This window comes from Procambarus clarkii, chromosome 5, assembly GCF_040958095.1.
Source record: "Procambarus clarkii isolate CNS0578487 chromosome 5, FALCON_Pclarkii_2.0, whole genome shotgun sequence".
Taxonomy (NCBI): domain Eukaryota; kingdom Metazoa; phylum Arthropoda; class Malacostraca; order Decapoda; family Cambaridae; genus Procambarus; species Procambarus clarkii.
Window position 1 is genome coordinate 32,806,200 of NC_091154.1, and position 23,681 is coordinate 32,829,880.

General features: G+C 37.7%; 1 protein-coding gene across 4 annotated transcripts in view; it reads left to right on the forward strand.

The window, feature by feature from the left end:
- Positions 1 to 23,681, forward strand: part of LOC123762257 (protein ELYS) — a 56,205-nt gene that overhangs the window by 8,286 nt on the left and 24,238 nt on the right. For all 4 annotated transcript variants that reach the window (XM_045748669.2, XM_045748659.2, XM_045748677.2 and 1 more), the window contains exons 7-23: positions 1,185 to 1,303; positions 1,703 to 2,002; positions 2,722 to 2,840; positions 3,199 to 3,406; positions 3,724 to 3,908; positions 4,928 to 5,108; positions 5,667 to 5,813; positions 6,054 to 6,228; positions 8,425 to 8,685; positions 11,959 to 12,070; positions 13,519 to 13,611; positions 15,871 to 16,054; positions 16,638 to 16,782; positions 18,890 to 19,016; positions 19,714 to 19,997; positions 20,124 to 20,327; positions 22,266 to 22,395. In XM_045748669.2, the coding sequence (XP_045604625.2) occupies positions 1,185 to 1,303; positions 1,703 to 2,002; positions 2,722 to 2,840; positions 3,199 to 3,406; positions 3,724 to 3,908; positions 4,928 to 5,108; positions 5,667 to 5,813; positions 6,054 to 6,228; positions 8,425 to 8,685; positions 11,959 to 12,070; positions 13,519 to 13,611; positions 15,871 to 16,054; positions 16,638 to 16,782; positions 18,890 to 19,016; positions 19,714 to 19,997; positions 20,124 to 20,327; positions 22,266 to 22,395 (2,974 nt within the window). The remainder of the gene's footprint in view (positions 1 to 1,184; positions 1,304 to 1,702; positions 2,003 to 2,721; positions 2,841 to 3,198; positions 3,407 to 3,723; positions 3,909 to 4,927; positions 5,109 to 5,666; positions 5,814 to 6,053; positions 6,229 to 8,424; positions 8,686 to 11,958; positions 12,071 to 13,518; positions 13,612 to 15,870; positions 16,055 to 16,637; positions 16,783 to 18,889; positions 19,017 to 19,713; positions 19,998 to 20,123; positions 20,328 to 22,265; positions 22,396 to 23,681) is intronic.

The following is a 23,681-nucleotide window of genomic DNA, read 5'->3' on the forward strand; positions in this document are numbered from 1 at the left end:
GGAGTTCCCCATCGCAACTCGATACTGAAAATGATAATTGCATGTAACATGCAAAGTAGACAAGTAGTATCAGTAGGTGGTAATGTGACACAATCGACAATCATAATTTATTTCAGGTAAATAATTGGCAGTACTCCACTTTAAACTAATATATGGTAATGTTACTTTATTCAGTAAGTGGACTTAGGTGAAATGCCACAATTAGCTAACCCTACTTACACTGAATATTACATGTACAGCATATGGTATATCAGCTTCTCAGCAGTGAAATAACATGATAGTGTATGGAAAAGGCTGTTCAGTCAGCTCTTGGCTAGCTGTGCAGTGAATAGAGATGAACCCGGATGCACAACTGCAGGCTGGCACTAACACAGATGCACACACATTGTTTTGGCAGTCTACAGAAGACCGATTCACAAGTTGTAAAGTTGTAAAAGCAGGCTGTGGTAAGATACTGGACTGAATTAAAGAGTATCTGACAAAGAATAGTGGTTGTAATGTGTAAGAAAGTCGAAGGTGGATGGGATTTGGCATGTGGGGTCTCACAGGGTATGGTACAGTATATGGAATTCTGCTGTTTGTGATATATGTACTTAAACCTCTGGAAAAGGTAAATATAACATACTACAGTATCCACTCAATTTAATTCAGGACCTCTGATTTACTAATTTGCTGGTTCTAACAATGGATTTTGAGATTGTAACTGGAGCTTTATTTACCAAGTCATTAGGTAAATAAATTAAAGACAACAGTTTGGTGTCTTTAACTCCATTAAACCATGATTCACTAATTATGAGTTGTTGATGAGTACCTACTGAGAAATCCTTTAGTGCCCTCGTTACATTGAAGTAAATGAAGTTGACTTTCATGATTAACTTGAATCAAGACTGATAAAGCCAGGCGATAAGGGCCATCCCACAGTGGAACCTTGCTTGACCAGTGCACCACGATCCTGAATCCTTTGCTCTTGTTGTTGCTAGAATCCAACTGTTGAGCAATCAGACATGTACAAAATGGTGACATTGCAGTGTTGCAGTCAGAAAGTCTATATTCTGCAATTAGCTTATTTACTGTAGTTAGTATGGGAAAGTTTATGGGGAAATCTAGGTAAATATTAACATTGCTTTTTAAATTGTAGTACTGTATATATAATGTCATTCAATAGTTTTCTCATTTTTCCATAGTTGTGCAAGCCCTTATGAAGAAAGTATGCCTCCAGTACACTCCTTCAGTTGGCAAGAGCCAGAGAATGATCCTAAAAATTTTGTTTATCTCTGGCTGTGCCGGAGCTGGGGCCCAACTGGTAAGAAGAAATAAAAAATCAGTTCATTGTTCTTAGGTTCTGGAAATCATGTTTGATACTGACAGTACCTTTGAATTTGGAAGAATAATGTTTTCTAGATGAGCCTCTGGTAGCTCCCTGAACTATCTAGATGAGAGGGCTTTGACTAATGAATCTGTAGATGGAAGCCATCCCAGCAAGATAGACAGCCACTGAAGCCCTACCAGAAAGTGGCATTTAATTACATTGAATGCAGATTTTTTTTTTAATTATATTAGCAAAACTACATTCATTACCTAGATAACTAGATTTAAAATACTGTAGTTGATTTTTGTGATATTTCCAGTTGTAGGTGTTTATATGCAACATGTAACGAGTGTTAAATATTCGCATGATTTTCATTTCACCCTAAACCACCAGAAGCAGGAAAGAGGAATAGAAGTAGAAGAGGGAGTACCTCCCATGCCTTGTGTACGATGTATGCCATGAACTATGACAATAAAGTGTGGATTGAAGGTCACGGACTCTGGTACCAAGGACTTGCATCTATATCTCCCAGATTTGAGTTTGATGCTATTGGTGGACTTGGCTCTAATGGTGAGCCAACTGAGCCCAGTCGAGTCTTTTCGGCTATGACCGTACGGCAGACAACACCAACATCTGCTGCTGCTCATGGTGGATCATCGTCAGTTTCTGCTCTTGCCACTCCAGATGAAGAATGTAAGTAAGGAAACTTGTACACATAATATTTTTATTTTTTTATTCTTAAAATTTTTCATCTTTTTCCTATCTAGTATACTGTATAGCATTTAGTTTTCTTGTCCCTTCTTCATTAACCTTTTGGCTGTATGAGAAGCTCTTTTTGCTTTTTATGTTTGTTGGCCCAAAGCTGTGCTCCAATGTTTTTCAACACGAGTGGTTTAACTCTTGGATCATTCCATGCCAAATCATCACAGCTCTCAACCCTACCATCTCAGATTTACATGAAATTTGGTATAATAGAATACATAAAGTATCATATAGGCAAACATATAGGCAAAATTTTAGCCCTTGATGATGCATACATGTAATATTCATACAGCAGAGTTGTTAATGTAAAACTGCGGTGTGAATAATGTTTTTTTGTGTTCAAAGTCTGACTTTGAACACTGACTTCAATATTCACTGAACTTTATATTCACAATATTTATCTCACTGACTTCAGCTTTTAATTGTTAGCCCTTTTTTTTCGGCCCCTATTACTAACAAATTTAGCTTTGGGATTGGAATGGTATCGTCCAGATTTTGGAGGTTGCACACGTGTGTAATAATGTATTGGTTAGTTTTAGACCTGAAATGCATTTATTTTATCATTTGCGATATGTTTTTTCCTTCACTGTTTTTTGGAAGGGTGTAATTTTTTATATTATTGGTATGTTATTTTCTGAAAAATATTTCAGCTGGACCTGTTCCTGAGCAAAGTTTGTGCCTGTTTGGGTGGATAGGTGGTTCCCTTGAAGAGGGGCATGTCTCCATCAATCACTATTTGGCTGTGTTTGACATCAATCAGTGGTATCAGGTATGACTACTTTGATTAATTAGTTTTCTTATAGGATTTAATGGCAGTACCTGAAAGAAAAACTTAGAATTGCTTGGCAAAATTATTGGTATCTAGAAGTAATTTTGCAAACCATATTAATATTATGTAAAAATTTCTTGGTTAAAAATGTGGTTATTTTATAAAATTCTTTTTTTAATGGCATACAAATTCAAAGTTCATGTAATATTGGGTGGAAATTTTTTGAAGTAGTGCATCTCACTTGTACACAGGTTACTAATAAATATGCTGTATTCACATTTAAATGTTCAATATGCTCTCAGATTAGCACATTGTCATTTATACCGAGATATTTATAAAAAGTAAATTTCTTCTGCAGGCACAAATGCCTCCAAATTTGAAGCTTGAGAAGAATCACCTTTGCCCCTACATGAGCTTTCATGTGCTAGACAGAGTGCCTGGAAATACCACTAATGGGGGTCAGAGTGAAATTGTCTTGAGTGCTGCTGCCAAACCTGCATCATGGTCACGTCACATGTCTCGCACCTGTAATGAGAGCGATTGGTTCCCTGCAGCATTGTCATATGGTAAGTTCTTATTGTTTCAACATTTTTATTACTTAGATTTATGTTCTTACTATCATCATACATAGGTGTTGTGTAATTTTTTAAACTCTTGCAAGGCTCTTCTGTCCTTAGAGTTGCAGGGTGTTGGTTTGAATTTTAGAGCATCATGATTGCATCTTGTTGGGGGTCTGGTGGCAGGGGTCTTTTATCTCAATTGCACTTTCTTGCCAATGGGTAAATTAAGTTTGCTGTGTGTGTAATTTTGTAACAATCTTGGACTTTAAATTTAATGTTCAATAGATATTCTGAAGTGCTCACCATAATCATTGCATTTTTAGATGCTCATGTGCTGACAAGTGAAGGTTTAGTGGAGTACCGATGCCAGAGTGCACAGCAGGCAGCACTCGGCCACCTCACCACCAATGGTCCATCAGCAATAGTGAGCCCTGAGGATGCGTATGCTATGTGCGTGTTTGCTGGTCTTGTATCTCCAGATACTCTTCCTGCAGTTGGTTCTGCCATGGTGAGTTTGAAGATGTGTTGTAGTCTAATTGTGACATAAATTTTTAGAAAAAGTTCACACCTATACATACACGGTACTTAAGGGGAGTGTTTCACTTCTATAGATTTTTGCAGTTATTGTTAAGCATGCCTAAATTTAGTTGTTTTCAAACTAGATTTTTTTTTTAGTGTAACTTATCTCATTTCAAACTTTAAAATAGGGACAACTATATATATGTTGGGAACCACATGCGTTTCTGTCAAAGCAAAGTAGACCCTCGGGTCTGTCCTGTCCTGCTTTAGAGAGAATGCATAACAGATTGTATAACAGAATTGCATATTGTATAACAGATTGTATAACAGAATTGCATATTGTATAACAGAATGTATAACAGATTTTCCCTGACAAAAAATTAAAGATGCACTTTTTTTATTTAAGGTCAAAGGTCATGTCATGTGATCTTGAAATTAAAATTTAATATATAATGTAAAGCTTTTTTTAATGAAAACAATATGTATTTATTTAGCTTCAAACAGGTCAACATGAACCTCAATAAGAAGCAAAGTTTTTTTTTTTAATAGCTTGTAAGCCAAAAAAATATGGTCACATTGGCAATCCTGTTGTATGAATTTCATTCATCATTGAGGGCAACAATTTTGTATACGGTGAGATTTGTAGCCGTGATGATTTGGCATGGAGTGAATGACCCACAGGTAGACACTTTTCTACCCCAAATACAACCTCTGGTTCCACCCTGCTCACTTCCACATTTTCCTCTCTCATAATCATACTGTATTTTAAAATTGATGTACAAAGGAGAGTGAGGGGCATTTTTGTTTACAGCACATTTCAAATATTGTTGATATTGCAACATGCATGGTTCATGGACTAGGAATACTTCTCATAATTATTGTTAGTAGTCAATACATATACTGTAGTTGTACAGTGCATAAGATGGCTAATGTATTTCAAAATACATTACTTTCTGAGCATTTGAGTGTTGTATGGTACCAGTTTTAATTTTGTTTTCTCCAATTCAGGTAAAGGAACGTGAGGCCCTATTGAATGTTGCACTGGATCAGCAGTTAGTATCTCTCTTGGTGCAGTGTGTGGCAGAGTTCTCTGAAGGACGATTCACAAACCTAGGTTGTTCACTTCCCTCCCTCCTCGAGTGGTCATGGTCTCGTGTCAGCGTAATCAAGGCTACAAATGACAATCTCTGTAAGTGCACAAATTATCATTCAGTTTAATTATATTGACAATTCACATAGTACATTGATGACCATGTGTCAATATATTTTATAGTATTTATTTATTTAGTAATTTTTCCTTGTTTTAAAAGGGGGGGGGACTTTCCAGGGTATTTATTGGAAAGTTACTCCAGTTAGTTAATGGGAATAAGTTTTAAAATTGTCCATGTTCACGTGTTTTGAGTGGTTTACCGTATCACAACTTTATGTAATAATACTGTACAGTAGTGGGGCGGGAATCTGAAATGCACTTTGACCAACGTGCCGTTTGGTACTAGGAAATATGTGAGGAAAGATGATTGCTGTACATAGAGGTTTATGACTGTGATGGCACAATGTTTTGTTTAGCTAAGGAAACAAAGGGTTAGGGACTTCAGCTCGTGCTGTTGTATTTAAATATTCAGACAATTTGAGTCTTGATTGGCATTTTTAACATAGATTTAGTGCTAATGAATTTATTAATTGTTGTATATTGTGGATTCTTGCATTGGTATAGTTGAGATTTCACCTTGCTTTGATATTGTTTCAGGTATGCCGTTGTTTGATCCCGAGTGTGGGGTTATGAGTCCCGAGAGCATTACCTCACTTCACCAGAACTTGACCAGTCTTGCTTCTCTTACTACTATCATCACTACCATACGCAATTATGCAAATACGAATATGATCACACTCCAGGGTAAGGCAGCTTTTGAATATTTATAACTGATTATTTTTAGTTTTCCTTGAGTACCAAGGGTGGGAACTATGTGTAATATTGTGTAAAGCAGCAAAAAAATATCCCTGTACATATACTTGTACATGAACTTGAACTATTATCAATGTTCCATAACCTAGTCCCACGTATTATTTCATTTCTATTTTGTATCATTTCCAATAGTGATGCTTGTACATTTTGGGTGTGAATTTGCTTTTATAGGTGCGGGCGAGTTAGAAAGTCGTGTTCAAGTTGTCAGTCTGCTAATGCTGCACTTGAGTGTGGTGCTTTGGTTTTATCACTGTGGCCTGCTGTTTCACACTCCAACAGAAGATGTCACTGAAGAGTGTCATGTGCCATTTCCAGCAGATCTCTTGTGTCGCATTTACAAAAATAGGTAATGTGGCCCTTGGATATTATTTCTTTTCTATAACATAAATATTTGATTACATATATGACAATTTAAGAAAAATTTTAAATTCAGATTTGAGGGTGATATTTTGACTAAATGAGTCCTTGGACGGGTACAATGTACTGAATGCTTTTCTGTATTGACTAATGTGTTCAGCACTTCATGAACAAGTTTCTCTTGAAAATTGGCAGTGTGGTGACCATCTCCTAGTGACCATTTTTAGGATAAATTTAACAACCAGTAATTAACTCATAAAATAAATACCAAATTAGTTAATTCAATGTTTGGAGAAAAGTTTCATCAAAACTCATTCTGATGAAGAGTTGTCTTGTTGTACAACTAACAAGCACATACCTGAGAGCAACAATGGTATTTCTTTCTCAGTTTATTCTATGAACATGAGCTGTCTATAATGTTATTCAGGAAGAGTAAGATGCCTATAATTAAATGGTCTTTCAACTGGTCTTGACCATTTTGTTGTGGCACTTCAATTTTGGCTATGTTTATATCTTGCTTAACCTTTAAAGTGCAGCTGCTGTTAGAGCTCTGGAATCCGAATTCCCTGCAATCTGAATCATTGGGTAATCCAAATGAATATTCAAACATTGAGACAGTGTAAATTGTTCTAGGCAACTTCACTATACAACACGTGGATACGACCACACTAAGGGTTAAAAAAATTTTGTTTGCTTGATTTTCAGATGTTATTTATTGCATTTCTAGTACAGAATGCATTGCATTATTGAATTTATTGCATTTCTATTAAACGTCTTTATAGCTGTGCCATTAATCTTTAAAGTGTAGTTTTAATTATACATTGAAATTGAAATTGAAATTGAAATAAGTTTATTGAGGTAAAATACACACAAAGGGATGAGGTAGCTCAAGCTATTCTCACCCCATTCAGTACAACGTGTTAATATATACATAGACACACATCACAAATAAACACATTACCAAAATTATACATTGATCTCTGGGGTAATATGATCCTTTGAGCTGTGCCAGGAAGAAATTATGTGCAATATAGGTGTACGTATTACACTATAGGTTTTACACAATACTTTATCACCATTTTTATCAATTTTATGCAAATAGTTACTTATTCTACATGCCATTTTGGCAAGGGAGGGAGCGAGGCTGTTGTCTGCTGGCTGGTGTGTGACTTGACATGTAGTGTATGGTGGCCACTATGCTGTTTGGACACCATACCAGCTTAGTTGCACAATTCTGGTGAATAAAACATGTAGATACTTATTATATATGTGTGTAGATAGTGTAATAACTGCACAAACAGTATTGTGGGAGGAAGAATGTTGGTGAGTAAGGTGTTAGAGGATGGGAGGTACCGTCTGCTGGCCGATGTGTGGCAGCTACTCATGTTGTTTGGACTCGCCTTCCCAACTTAGTGGTTTGCTTTGGTGAACAAAACATGCAGATACTTATTTATAACTTGTGTATATAGTATAATAACAGCAAAACTATTTGTTTATTATTTTATGAACATAATAATTGAATCACTGATATGCACATCATACTTTTGATTATAGCGATGGTTTACACATTTTATTATATAAATATATCACACTACATGCTATTGAATAATTATACTGCAAAAAAAAAAAAAAGAGAAAAAATCAATCGGAGACATTGAAATACAGGTAATATTTTTGAGGCATCTCCCGTCTGACAGCGCGGGACGCTTACTCTGCCACTGCCTCAATTTTGCCAGACTTTCTCGCCCTATTGTGGCCAAAATATGTCACCTATGCCTTGTATTTTATTTTTCCTGTGATCAAGAAACACATTTTAACAATCTTGGAAGAAGAAAAAAAATTTGAATTTGTTTTTCTTGCACCCGGCGGTGTTGCAGACTATAATAACAAATGCTGCCCAGGGGTTAAAGGAATTGGGGGGCAGGAAAAGAACCCTTTAAGTGCATTAAGAGCTTTCCTAGTTCACAGTCTTAACGTTATAATCCTTTGGTAATACTGTATGTTTAATGCACACGTCGTCTTTAAAAGTATTCCTGCATTGACATTAAGCCTCTGGCTGGTTTGCTATACATTACCTACCTTCCAGTTTACATTTCTGCCTTCCCTGTTTTTATTTCTATCTCCCCTGTTTTCTCTTGTAAACCTTAGTATATTTTGCTACTCACACATTGACTATTCTTTACAGGCGTTCCGAGATCCATCATCTTAGCTCATCTCTCGTTGGCAATGAGGTGCTGTTGATTGACGGCTTGCTTGAGGAGACAGCTGGAGGTTCAAACAATAGCATAGGAAAGGCATGGGAGAAAGATGGAGGTAGTGGAATGTATCCTCCCCCATCACTGCATGCTCTCCTGTCGATGTTTACCCTCCCTGACGTGTCTACCACCACCAAGCACCGAATTGTTCAGTATCTCTTCCTTGACCTTGCATCACTCTTATCTGATGGGTAAGTTTGTGAGACAGATTTAAAATGAAAGATTCCGGTTATACATATATGATTATTAACCAATGTTACAGTGTGCTCACTTTAACGAACTATATGGGCAAGGTAGATTTGTTCATTGAAGGGATTTCGTTTGACCCATCGGCCCTTCAATCCCCCAGGTAAAAATCAGAGGACCAACATCCACTATAATGCATATAAAGGTTTGTGACTTTTCTTACTTGGAGCATAGTGTAGCAAAATATCTTTATAAATAACCACGAAGCACATTTAGGCAAGTACAAATCCATCATAATCCATCTTCAAGTCTATATTAAACAAAAAGTAATAGAAATCCAATTCATGTATATATATCATTTTGAACATGGCATGTGATAGAACTGTCATTGGCAAACAATTCTGTTTTAAAGTCTTAACTATAACAATTATTGGTGGGTGCAAACATTCTGTAGATGTTAGGATTTAACCCTTGAACTGTGCTCACTTGAGATATCCTTGTTGATTGGTGGTGGTTTCACTGAGCAAAGTTATTTGTAGGTCCCAAATTTGTGCAGTAGAATAACAACATACTGGAGCAAAAGATACAGAAGGAAATGCAGAATAGAACCATTGAGGAGTAGAGATGTCATAGGCACAATCAGAGAGCACTGTCTGAACATTAGGGGTCCACAGCTTTTCAACACCCTCCCAGCAAGCATTAGAAATATTGCCGGAACAAAGGAGGATGTATTCAAGAGGCACCTAGACACGTTCTTGCAAGAAGTGCCGGACAAACGAGACTGTAGTGAGCCTGTGGGCCACTCCAAGCAACAGCCTGTTGGACCAAGTTATCGCAAGTCGGGCTCTACTCCACGAGCCCAGCCTGAGGCCAGGCTCGGCGTAGAAACCCATTCCAGGTATAACACACAATTCAAAACTCGTGCACAGAAACCTGGGTAGCATATGGATGCCTCAGGCCTCTAGTGACCATCTGCCCTCTTGGAAAATATTCCAAGCGTGCCCCACAGCCGTGAGTAGGCTCGGTTTCAAGTGAGTGACCATGGCTGATGAATGTGCATCTAGCTCCTGGTTACCCAAGGGTCACGTGGTTAAAAAATTACTCAAAGGATGAAATATGTCATGTATGAACTTGACCTTGATGGTGATGTTAACAATCTAAGACCCAATAATGACCTAACATGACAATTGGATACCAGTGATACAGAAGCAGGTGACGATGAAAAGTGAGCAGGTGATGATGAAAAGTGAGCATGCGCAATATGAGGATTACACCACTGGTATCCACTTCAACACACTTCCCCCTACACATAAGGGGCATAACTGGCCGACCCTTCAGTGTTAGAGAGAGATCTTGACAAACGCCTCTAAAGGATACCTAATCAACCAGGCTGTGATTCATATGTCAGGCTGCAAGCAGCCGCACCCAACAGCCTGGTTGACCAGTCCAGCAACCAGGAAGCCTGGTCGAGGACCTGGCCACAGGGATGTTAAGCCCCGAATTTCGCAAGGTAACCACAAGGTAGGTAAGGCTTTGCTTCCCAGGTCAACACCGTTCCCAGTGTGTTCCATATCACTAGCTGTGATACTATTCCTCTGTTTTGAATGTGTTTAAGATCATTAATTTTCAAAGTTCGGTGACATTATTTCAGATAAGTAATGATAATGTCTTCTTACAGACATAATAACAGGGTAAAAACCTGAGTGCCCCTACATCTAACTTCTTTATGCTACTAGTATCTGAAACAATAGGATAAAAACCCACACTTACGTATTTGTTAAATTTATGTAAAAGAAATTACACCAAGTCTTTCGCACACCCTCGAGTGCTTTGTCAAGGTATGTGGTTAGAATGAGCTTACATCTCAACGACTAATCATTGAGATGCAAGTCTCATCAAACCTTAGAAGTTCAAATATTACTCTCTCGAATCGTATATATATAATTTGATGGAGTAACTGCTGTTGGGTTCATGTCCAACATGGACATGTACCATGTTGAACATAGCTATTCATGAAACTGTGTCAAGATTTTGACTCCACACAAGTAAGTAACCACCACTTCTGTTTCTTTAGTGCATTTCATTTACTGATTATTCAGATTAAAAAAAAAAATTATAATGTCCCTGTAACTCACTTGGTTACTTTGTCTCCATTTGCAGTCTCTTGTTTGTGTACCACCCATTACAAGTATCGTATTGTCTGCTCTGTCAATTTTCATGAGAATTTTATGATGCCATCCTTTGTCCCCCTAACTCGACTGCCTTCTAGTGACGTAAGGTTTAATTCCTTCACTCTTTCCTCATAACTCGGTCCTCTGGAAAGGAAGGAACAAGTGGTCACCAATTTGTAATGTTCACGTGCAGTAATTAGTCCCATGTTCACCTTGCAGTGATTAGGGAGGTGTTTGTAAGCCAATTGGTAGATAAATGTTCCAGAAAAAAATGTTTTTGTATGGCTTAAACTGTGAGAGGGAGAGTTCTAAGCCTTCTGATGAGTCGGTCATCTGTACACACCTGTGTAAAAACAAAAATACAAAAACAAGTACAGCATTAAAGTATTTGATGAAATTTTATTGATATAAAAACAAGCGGATACTGATTTCCCAGAATCCATTCCAGGTGTACCTGTTCATTGGTACAACTCTCCTGGAAAATTGGAGGGTATAAATACAATAAAGTAAATGCAATAGATACTATAGATACAAAGTACAATAGATATAAGGTGTAGGGTGTATAGTCGAATCTCACTTCCAGTAGACACAACTAGGCAAACAAGGTTCAAATACTCAGTCTGCCTGGTTCGTGTAACTTAAATCTGAAAATGGGCAAGCAAGAGTTAAGAGCAATCCAATTATTCTGCTTATAAAACTGTTTTTCACGACTACTCAAAGCCTGATTTCTGTACTAGCACCATTCGATGGTCCAAGTATGTACAATTATGCAAGTAAATACTCAAGTGCATTCACTTTGTTTATTTTCGTTTTGCAAGCCTAATGTTTATTATAAAAACATTAATTTTGGTATTAAAATTGTTTTTAATTTATTAAAATATTGCATAGTAGAAAAAAATTAGCCAATTTCAAGATGAACGAGGCATGATATGACACTCGAGTGCTTTATGGATATTTCTAACACGGAATGCAATGGCTGGTGTGCTTGTGTCGGCAGAATGTGAACATAGTACTTTATATTGAAGCATGCAATGAAAGATTACATGTGGCAAAAACAAAATGATGTACTGTATTGGCATAAAAAGTAAAGGTGTCACTCTCCAACAGGTATGTGAGGGTTGTGGAGGAACTTGTGAAATATCCCTCGAGCTTTTCTCTGTCCCCATCACATATCAAGTTAACACAGGCCTTCTGGCTCTTGGATCATAAAGATTTTCAGGTGAGTTTCACAAATGCTATTTATTTTACTTGTAGAAAATATTTTTGTGAAGTTCTTTTTACACTTGGTGTAGTGAGTTGTGTGTGTGGCATTAATGTCTTTTCATAGCCAAGTTCAATGTGCAGTAAATTCATGTTTGATAGTGAAGGTAGTTAGCATTACATATGATCCATATCAAGACCCTCAAGATATAACTGATTTTTGGAGTTTTGAGAAAGAGAAGAGTTTGAATGGTAAAGCAATGAATAGGCCCCGAGAATTGTGAAGGTGAAAGTGAAAAAGTAGAAAAGTTTTAAATATTGTTCTTAGCTCTGTACCTTTTGTTGCTTCTGTAAAGTTTTTCTGTTATTCTCTTTTTTTAATTCTTTCCTTTATTCCCTTGGCTGATTCTTTGGCCAGTTTTCCTTCTTCCACTCCCTTGTAGCCCTGTGGCTGCTTCATCTCTTACTGTGGATTTGTATTACCTGTGTGTGTTTTACTACTTCCCTTTTTGTCCCTCTTGTATAGAGTTTGTGTGAGGACCCATTTTTCCTTTCCATCTCCTCTGTCTTCCTGTATTTTCCATGGAATTTTCTCAATAGTTACCTTGAGTTCCATATGCTTCCTCTCGTGCCTTTATAGTAGCCAATTTCTAGGTCATGTTTCGTGTTCACCGAGTTCATTTATGACATGTTGCATTGTTCCTTCCACTCGTCTATAATAAAATTAGTCATTTACTGAATCATTTATGTATTCCTTGTCCTTATTATGATTTACTTTGTCACATTTTTCTGTTACCCTTATAACATAAGAATAGAGGAAATGATTGCCGTTTGCTTCCATATTAGTAACTACAGTGGAGCGAGATGTAGCTCTTTATACCCTTCCTACTATTCATTTATAACTGGAGCATTAGTTGCCTCTTATAATCCGGTGTGGTGGTGCTTGTTATCCTCATGTTGCACAATGTGAATAATACAATGAATGGATGAATAATATATAAAATTTTGTATATAGTTCAGTAGCTGTTATCTTTGCTTTATTATTCAACATTTTTCACTGGGCTCAGGTATTCCCTACCCATGAGTGTAATCGGGATCATGACGTGTGTGTGTGATGATCTCGAGGAACCTTGTCATTTTCTGCTTCTATCCCATACAACTTCGTGCACCATCCATATACTGTACTGTACACACATTCCTGATCCAAAAATATTTAACATTCTTGAGTTAGTCTATTTTTATAAATATTAACTCCTGAAAACTTGCCAACATATTGTTGGTATTAATCATATAACACTCTTTTTGTCATTTCACATTTATTGGAGTTTGTTTTGTTAAATTTAAACCCTCGGGAACCAGACAATTTAAAGGATAAATGTTGTATGTAGAAATGTTTGCAAGGTTTTCCACTACGTGTTAAGAAACATTTGGCAGTGCATTAGTATTACCTCTCATATACTTCTACAGGAGGGTCTGAACGTGCTACTCGATCCACTTGTCAGCACAAACGATATCACCACTTGGCAGCACCGCCGGATCATGAAGGCTTTTCTTTATCAGGCGAGTTATTCACAGTCAATGTAATCCATTTATAGTTTATTTTTGTTGCCAACATTTATTTTATTTTATAAATACGCATTTGGGAGTGTAGTATATTTTTTGTTGATTTAGTATTTCTGAATTTCATAGATTTTTCTGAATTTATTGACTTGCCAGTATAAATACTCAAGGATTTGTATTTCAATTAAATATGAAAAATATTTACTTCTATTTCTTCAAGGTATTCTAACATGTTTGAGAATATGCTGGGATTTTTTTTTTAACTTGGAAGAATATTTTTGATCAGCTAGTTATGATAATAGAAATGTCGACATTTTATTTTTAGTTCATGTGTATTATAGATTAAGCTGTGTAAAAGAAACCTAATGGATGTATTTTATCTATTTGAGCAATCACTGTCCCACCCCCCAAACAAGAAAAAATTTAATTAACATTTTGCATCTTATCCACCGACAAATACAGTAGGTAGGACTCCCCACAGGTTCGTTTCTGGGTGCCCTCAAGTTCTTCGGATTCATCTTTTCGGAGATTTTCTTCCTCTCGTCTTCCCCCTAAGGAGGTTCGGGAGGCCCTTGGCACATACTTCTTGCGAGACCCGGTTTTCACCTGTGTTGGATCTCGCTTTGTTTGAGTTCAGTTTCTCTTATACTGATCAGGTGTGTTTTGAGGTTCCAATGTGTTCCTGGCTGGCAACCTGCCTTGACGACTGGTTGGTGTGGGCTCCCTGCTGGTCTGATTGTCTGCTAGCTTGTCTGGTTCTTTCCCAGTTTGCCGGATTCAGGTTCATGGTAACTTTGCGGAATTTCCAGTTCCGTCCCGGGTTTGGGCTCTGCTGGACGTAGTGTGGGGTTCTTGGACTGCGCCAGTTTCTCTCCCTCCTGCAGCTTGTGGTCCCTCCATCAGCTGTTTTTGAGGGGGACTCGGGTCACTTGGCAGTTGCTCGAGCAGCTGTGCAGGAGCATGAACTTTGCCCTGTTGGTTTCTCTGCTGGGCAGGGTTTGGCTTTGAAAACTGTTCTGGTAGGATCGGATCGGCCTCTTTCACAGCTCCCGCAATTGCTGGGTTCGTTTCCCGGTGTCCTTGCGTCAGTTGCTGTATCTCTGGCTTCCTCTTGGGGGTTTTTGGGATTCGGTGCCATGCCAAGAGGACGAAGGGTATTAATGATCTCACTAAGCTTGCCTTTTGACAAACTAGCACACTCCATAGTAATCTGGTTCACACTGCTCCTCCTGCTTCTAATGCTGCTGGTGTCTATTCTATTTCCTGTTCATCTTGTCCTCTCCAATACTTTGGGAAAACTGCCCATACACTAGATGACAGACTTAAGGAACACATAAGAAAGTGTTAAGTCTGCAGACACAAACAATGCTCTCTTCTGTAATGTTAGGAATTCTAATTATCCTATTGATTGATCTTCTCAAATAATCTTTCTTGCTTCTACTCTTCAGACACCGTCTTGTTGACTCGGCTCTGATACACAACATTCCCAACACGAACTTTAGTCCTGGCTTTGTTGCTGTTGACTCTTCGCTTTCACGGTACATATTCAAATGCTCTAACCTTTCTAACAAATTTGACCTTACATAAGCTTACCCATCCTTTCTCTTTCTTTTTCATTCTCCTCTTATTGTTACGTTCTCATTTCCTATACCCATTATTACCCCCCTTCTTACACCCCCTTCATTACACCCATCCCATCTGTACCTTTCTCCTTGCTCTTACCTTCCTCTACCTTCCTCTAGGAATTTCCTCCACCTCTCTTGCCTTACTTAATGCTCGTTTCTCCCTTGCTTCTACCACCATTGACTTGGTAATGGTCTCCGATATCTGAAATGTTGTGTCTCATCTTCTGGTGTGTGGTTTAGTCTTCATATCTTCAGCCTCGTTATTGTGACTCATCATCTACGTAACCATAAGTGAATGGCTCGGAAAGGCACTTTTCACATTGCCTTTGACAAGAACCTGATTTTATCTGGTGCTTTTGCTGTTTAAATATTATGAGTTAGGCTACATGCCAGATTAGGATTGTAGTTTCAGATCTTGCATATGAAGGTGCACGAGTATACTGATTTTTGAAGAGGTTTTTACCCTACATACTTTCAGGAATAAAAATGTAGGAGCTTTATAGCTGTATGGTTGCATTCTTTTGATGTTCCATACAACTTTGTGACTAATGAGAGAGATTGTTGTTGAATGCGTGCACCTCCCTTCTGGTATGATGTAACCTATATAACATCTATCAATTCCTTTTTAAACAAGGGTGAACACAGCAGAGCTCTGACATATGCTCAGATTCGTCAACCTCCCAAGGCAGATCTGGATGATATAAGGCTTCATTTGACCCTCCTTTTAGCCAATGGACTTATTAGGGAAGCCTTCCACTATCAGCGAACTCACCGCATCAAGAACAATTCCGAGGATCTTCTTAACCACCTCTTTACTGGTAATATTTTGTAGCATTAATGAGAGAATGAATTTTAATTGCCAACTTGAGATATTGAAATCAATATAGACTTCAGATTCAGTGGTGTGAGATAAACATTTGGGCCATCTTTTAGTTCAGTGACATCATCTATAGGTTTTGCACACGTTGACATTCTGTTAAAAATTTATCAGACCAATAGTAAATAAAATATCTGTCTAATAAATGAAATGAAAATTTTGCTGCCATGTACCTGTCTCAGACCATAGATATATATTAGCAAGATATTTTCTGTTTGTGGTACTTGAGAAAGTGTCCCCAGTAGATTAGGTTAAGGGTTACTGCACCACACACACACACACACACACACACACACACACACACACACAATTTTTATTCTGTATTTTGTTAATTTTAGATTTTTGTCAGCAAGATTTAAATGCAAAAAAAAAAAAATGCCTGCTGTTTGAACTAGTTTTTTAATAGAATAGCAGAAATTATTAGACATTGATATGTTGTTTTCCTTTGAAATACCAAGTTCTTACGTTAGTGCTTTATTCAAAATTGCTGTGTGATATACTAAACGAAGCATTTTCCTAAACAGGATGTGAGCAACTTGGGAAGTTGGAGTGTGTTATTCACCTTCCACTGTCTCCCTTGGAGGAAGAAGTCCTTGTTTCTTACCTTCAAACTTCAGCCAACACATCTGCCTATGATTATCTTCTTGTCTATTACCTCCAAAGAGCCAGGTTGGTGTGTGCTCTCAAATTCTTCATGTACATTAGTTGCCAGTGTTTGGTCACCAGCTTCTCAAAAAATCTATATAGCTCCTGCATCATTTAATGGAATGAATTCACAAAAAATTTCAGGAAGCCTTTGAAAGTGCACCACTGAAATAATAACATTTAAGGTTGTCTAAAATATAATTAGAAAGTGTGGTTTTCTGTGACTGATGCTTAACAAAGTCATAACGAAATTATTGTTCTTGTGTGCCAAATTAATTGGTTATAGTATATTAAACTTGTTCTCTCCTTGATTTTTTGTCAGTTTGTAGCAGGTAGACACCCTGATACATGGGTTGGTTGAATGAACCCTTGCACTGTGCACGAGATGTTCAAGCATACAATCAGTTGGGTACTTGGCAACACTGGACAGGGTATGGGAATAATTGACAGACAAGGAAACTAAGGGTCATAGTCAGAGAAGATAAGTTATCCTTGAGAGGAATGGAAAGTATTGTTCCATAGAGCTGTCCTAGGACCATTGTTTTTAATATATGTAAATGACCACAGAGGGAGTGGGCTCATGCATGTCGAAGTTTGCACATGATGCAAAGTTAATGAGGAGAGTAAGAATTAAAGAGGCCCACAAGGTGCTGCAAGAAGACCTTTACAAACTTCAAGAATGGGCAGATAAATGGTTGCTGGGGTTCAATCCAAATAATGCGAAGTAATGTAAATGGGCTACCTTACCCTGTGGTTACCTTCTGGTGATTCTGAGGATGATCATCCCCACAGCCCAGACTCTGACAGGCCTTCTGGTTTGTAATCTGGTCAACCAGGCTGTTGGATGCAGCTGCATGCAGCCTGACACCTGAATTGATCAGATATCAATGCCTGATTGATTTGGTATCCTTTTGAGGTGTTTATTTATCTCATGAACACCATGAGGCTGGCAGGCTATGCCCCTGATGTGTAGAGGGAGTGTGTTGAAAAGTCTTAGACCTTTGATGTTGATGGAGTTCTGTGTGCCTATTGCACCTCTGCATTTCAATGGGCTGTTTTGCACATCATAACATACTTCCTTGTCTCATGTGATGTTAATTCCATGTGCAAATTTGGAATCATTATTAATTACCAATATTGTCATGAATATTACTAGGGAAATGCGGTCGTCATCATCATACGACGATTTGGACAATTACTGTCTGCGTTTTACGTGTGTGATGCAAATATGGATTAAGCTCCCTGTGGACGTTACGATGTTTACCTTGACCCATGAAAAAATCCTATTACCATTTCATGGTTATGTGTACTAGGAAGAGACTGCTGTCATGTGTATCATTACCCAAGTGCAATTTCAGGATGAGAGCTATGCTCGTGGTGTCCTGTCTTCCCAGTGCTCATTGTCATATAAGGCTTTGAAACTATTCACAGTTTTGGCCTCCTCCACCTCCTCGCTTAGTTTGTTCCAACCGTCTACCACTTTGCAAAAGAAAACTTTCTAATATTTTTTCATCACCTTTGTTTCCTTAGCTTGGATCTGTGTCCTCTTGTTCTTGAAGTTACTGGTTTCAGGAATTCCTTTGTCAGTTTGGTTGATTATTGGTATTATTTTGTAAGTGGTGATCATCACCTCTTCTATCTTTTAGTTTTGGCATATTTAATGCCTCTTGCCTTTCCTCGTAATTCTTGTTTTTCAGTTTCGGAAGCCATTTTGTAGCATGCCTTTGCACAAAATTTGCTTACTGTAGGTAATGCATGCACATGATTGTAAGGCTGCCGACCAGTCGGGTGGCTGACTGGGTGTGAAGCAAGATTAATAACTGTGACTCACAGTAGATGTAAAGTGCATTGTTTAGATATAGTTGTGAGCCTCTTGTTGACTTGTGACATCAAAAGATTATTGACATGTACAATATATGTATTTGTTTACATGTATGTACATGTGTATGTAATATTAACAATTGTGTAACTAGCTTCACAAGACTGTCACTTACTTAGCTAAACAAACTATGGGGTTCAGTTCCTGGACTGATTATGTGCCACTGTAACCCTTTCCACCCCACCCATGGGATGGGTATGGGGGTGTATAATAAAGAAATGAAATATTACAGATGTATGTTTATCACTACAGGTATGATGAGGCTGCTGCCCTGCAGGAGAGCCTCCGTGGGGGTCTAGGCACTGCCAAGAAGCGGCAGGGAGCAAGATCTGCACTAGTTCATGGCTACCTCACTCACCTCCCAGATGTTGCTAAAAGAGTAAGTATATGAGAGTATAACTATTATTTATACTTCTTTTGTATATGGTAAGGGATGGACAATGCCTAACTACTTGTTTACCTGTACTGTATCTATCAGTACCAATTGGAAGGAAGTATTTTTTTTTTTTACTCTTGGAGTACTCCTCCTATCAAAACCTGGTGATCATTTATTACTCAATACCATAGTTTTCCATCATAAATGTTCTTAAAACGGCTGATTCTGGTGGCTTGCATTACTGTATTTCTACCGAGTGATTTCCACATTTTTACCTTTTCTTCCTGCACCATATAGGTATGGTTCCTTAGGAATGGGGAACAGAGAAAGACTTAGGAGGTAATTCAGCTCTTTAACACTGTAAATGCATAAATAGAATAACAGCACCAATGTATGAGAAGCTGGGCAATTTAAGAACAGTGTTTAAAGTCCTCAACAAGGTCATTCAACTTCCTCCACCACCACCACTGCATCCAACTTCCTCCACCATCACTGCATTCACCTTCCTTCACCATCACTGCATTCACCTTCTCCACTCTATGGACTTATCAATAACCCTGCTCATTACTCCAAATCAGCATAATCGTCAAACTCAGCATATCTCATATTCTGAGATATGCTGGCTCAGGAACACCTTTCATGATCAGTCTCCTGTGGTCAAAACATATTTACCGGTAGTAACATTTTATTCCCCATACAGATAACATGTGGTCCAATAAGGAATGTTGGTTCATCACGAACCATATATACAAAGCCTCAGCCGTTGTCTGCGCAGATTCGTCAAGCTGCACCAAGTCTGAAGTCTCATACAGCCAATATTAATAAAATGCTAGACACTAGCCTAGATGCTTGGTCTTCTGTGAAGTCCTCCCCTACACCTTACACACCATTCAGGAACAAGGCTCAGCGTCGTAAAGCACAGGAACAACCCGAGATTGAGGAGATTACTTCCTTGTTCACTCCCAAAAGAAATAATTCGGCAAGGTAAGGTCCTTTATATATTCAGTACTGTGTGTGTGTGTGTGTGTGTGTGTGATCATTTGGCATGGAATGACTCTATAACATTTTTTTACTTGAAATTTTTTAATTAATTTTGTATTCTTTCAACAGAGACTTGTCTCACGTGGTGTTTCCTTCCCGAGTGCAAGCATCCCATTCTAGGCTCATTGAAGATGAGGAGGGAGAGATTGGCCTCTTTAGACCTGCAAAAAGAAGTCGCCTGGGAGAGAGTTTCAGTTTACATGATGATATGTCAGTGCTTATAGACTCTGTAGTAAGAAAGACCACATATGGAGGACCTGATGCAAGTGCTAGGTGGGTTGCCAGGAAATTTCATTCAATTTAAAATATCTTGAAACTTACCATATTTTTTTGTTATAATTAAGATTTTGACTAATAATAAATAAGTTATATATTTTCATTAATTTCTTGTTCAACTTTAAGTGTACAATTGAGTTGTACACTTAACAAAGTACTGTGTTAACCGAGATCTCATTTGAAGGGTGGTGCACTAACAGAGAAAAATCATATTATCTGAATTTACCTGAGAGCCACTAACATTTGAACACCATTTGGTTGATCTGAGAATGTAATATATTTGTCACTATATATATAAACCCCATATTTTTTAGAATGGTGATGGTCATCACATTTAACTATAAATTCCACAAATTACATACTATTGAATAACATTACTTCAAAAAACTAGATATAAACGATTCACAGACACTAAAATAATTACGTAAAATTGTATTTGGGGGCAACCCCTGCCACACTCAGCTGTTGGCTGCTAGGCTGACCTTGGATTGTTGTTGTTGTGTGTATGTAAAGTCTCAACACACCATCTTTATGGTTCATTATGGTGCACAAAAACTAGATAGTTATATATAACTTGTGTATATAGTGTAATAACAACAAAACACTGTTTGATTGATCTTGGAATACAATATACGTGTCACCATTTATGAGCTCCATAATTTTGAGTACTGTATAGCGATATTCCTCACATTTAACTGCATAAATTCCACAAATTACACACTTGAATAATATTACAGCAATAAACCAGAGAAGAAACAAATAAGAGACATTGAAATAATTATGAAAAATTATATTCGGGGGCAACTGCTGCCCCACATGGTGGCAGGGTAGTGCGTGTTCAAGCGCGTACTCACTTGGCACCCATAAATTGCTCAACTTCTCAGCTCCATGACAGCTAAAGTATGTCATATACAATATTTTATTTTAGTTTCCTGTGATCAGAGACTGCATTTTAACAATATAAGAAGATAAAATTATTTTGGGGAACTTTTTTTTTGAGTGGGGGTGGTGCACCACAGGAGTGTCATATTATAATGCAGCGCAGTGTAGTGGTTAAGGGGTCTCCTTGCTTGTGGTGATCCTCGCCCGCCAGGGAAGCCGATTGTCTTGGACTTTGCATCTTTCCCTCTTTCTATAGTCTCTTAAATATCTTTGTGGCATCTGCCACCTCATGGCTGTCTCTGGGCCACCACCCAGGCAAAGGGAAAGGAACTATCAGGGGAAAGCACCAAGCCATTATGACTTATAGCACTGGGAAGGGATAAGAATATGGGATGGGATGAGGGGAAGGTATGCACCACCCTGGGGCGATTGCTCTATAAACGCTTGTGAATCGTGACATCACTGCAAGATTTCCAAGTTTCACCACGGCTGAAGTGAGTCGCATACAATTTTTTATTATTATTCAATAATCAAGGAATGAATTTTAATAATAGATTTTTTGTTCTTGCACATTAGGGGGATGTCAGCTATATTAGAGCTGCAGGCAAGGTATTAAAATTAAAGATCTGTGCCTTCCACACCCACTCCCATCAAATACTCGCTAGTATTTCCCACAGTCTTTTCAAGAAAAACTGCTGTGAAATGCAAGGTTGCCGTAGTACAATATCAAACCCAATAATTGGTGCCATCATCATACTGAGTGACAAGTGCTGAATTTCCTGTAACAGTCATTGGCTGTATTTACTGAATGATTCATCAATAAATCAGCTTCTCAAAGCACACTGTTAAACTCAGAGATTTGTTAAATCAACATTCCATGAATCGGTTGTATTCTTTGCATCAAAAGGGACCTGAAATGTGAAACCATGGCAATCATCCTCAGTTGGCTGTGATTTAAAAACATTGTTGATATCATGTATTATCTTCCTGTTATGCTCATTAAAAAATATGATTGACATAATACTGATGACACTTCTTCTTCTTCTTCTACAGCATACCTCAGAATATCTCCTCAGATCTGATGTTATTGTTGCAGACTCCCAAGATCATGCGTAAAAGAAAGTCTGAAGTGCAACCTGGTGTTGACTCTTCACTTGTTGATACTCCCCAGTCAATACTTAAGGTAAGATCAGTGTGGGTTCATTCTGACCTTGAAATTTGGCTTTTATTAGATGTCAGTATGACATCTAATAATTTTTTTATCTTATGAAATTTCAGACATTATTTAATGAAGTATAATGTCAAGAATTGTTGTTTAACTAATGTCTATAAATATAATCTGTAATAACATTAGCTATAGCTTGGATGAGTTAATTTTGTACACTTGGAGAACGTCTTTGAAAAAATTGATGTAATTCATTGGATATCTGAAATGGAGTCATAGCCATTCAGTATGCGTAATTTATTTACTAGATACAGTAACTGGATATTCATGCAGTCCACCCTCTTAAGGTTTCCCAACATCAATAAAGCTGTTAGGTTTGGAGAGGACACTTTAATTTATCAGAGGACCCAAAATAGAAAAAGGGACAGTATGTCACTTTTGCGAGTCGCTTCCATTTTCTAGTACGACAATTTTTGGCCTTGTGTAACACATTCGAACAAAATGTGACATTCTTTGTAAGAGGACGGGTTGATTAAGGACCTTGTTAAGTATATTCTTGTTCTGCTTGTTTGTTTTCTGAAGTCTTGCTCTTTGTGGCAGCTTACTTCAATATTCTGTTGACTATCAATGTCAAATCTTTGTTTTCAAAGCAATTTCAAATAAAAATGAAAAAAAATTAGGTCTTTCAGAAAAACTTACCTTAATGGGGTTCTGGGAGTTGTTCTACTCCCCAAGCCCGGTCCAGGAACAGGCATGACTGAATTAGATTCAATAGATTCAATCTAATTCAGTCAAGACTTTCTGTATATTTAACACAAAGAGATGTCATATGTACAGTATATTTTTAGTATGGATATAAACATGAAATTGAAAACTTTTCCCTTGAAATTGATTTAAAGTTTTATGAACCCAAACAATAATTTTCCTTGCTATAGGGTCTGCTAATAGGTCCTTGCTATTATGGTTTATTGTTTTCACAATGATTTTATAATTTTAGAAATCACTATGCAACACAGTAATATTTCACTTAAACATAAAACAAAATTTTGCATTGATTTTTATTAAGGTAATATTTTTTTAAAGAAAATAATAATTTTTGTCATTAAAGTATCTCATTTGAGTTGCAGAATTGTGTATTAGTGTCAGATTAATCCTTCATATACTGCACACAGAAATCACAATAGTGTGATGCATCAAGTGAACAAATCTACAAGGGCCGTGATGAGGGTTCGAACCTACGTCCGAGAGGATCCCAGACTTGCCTGACTGTGCCATATCGTGGCACAGTCGATCAAAGCGCATCT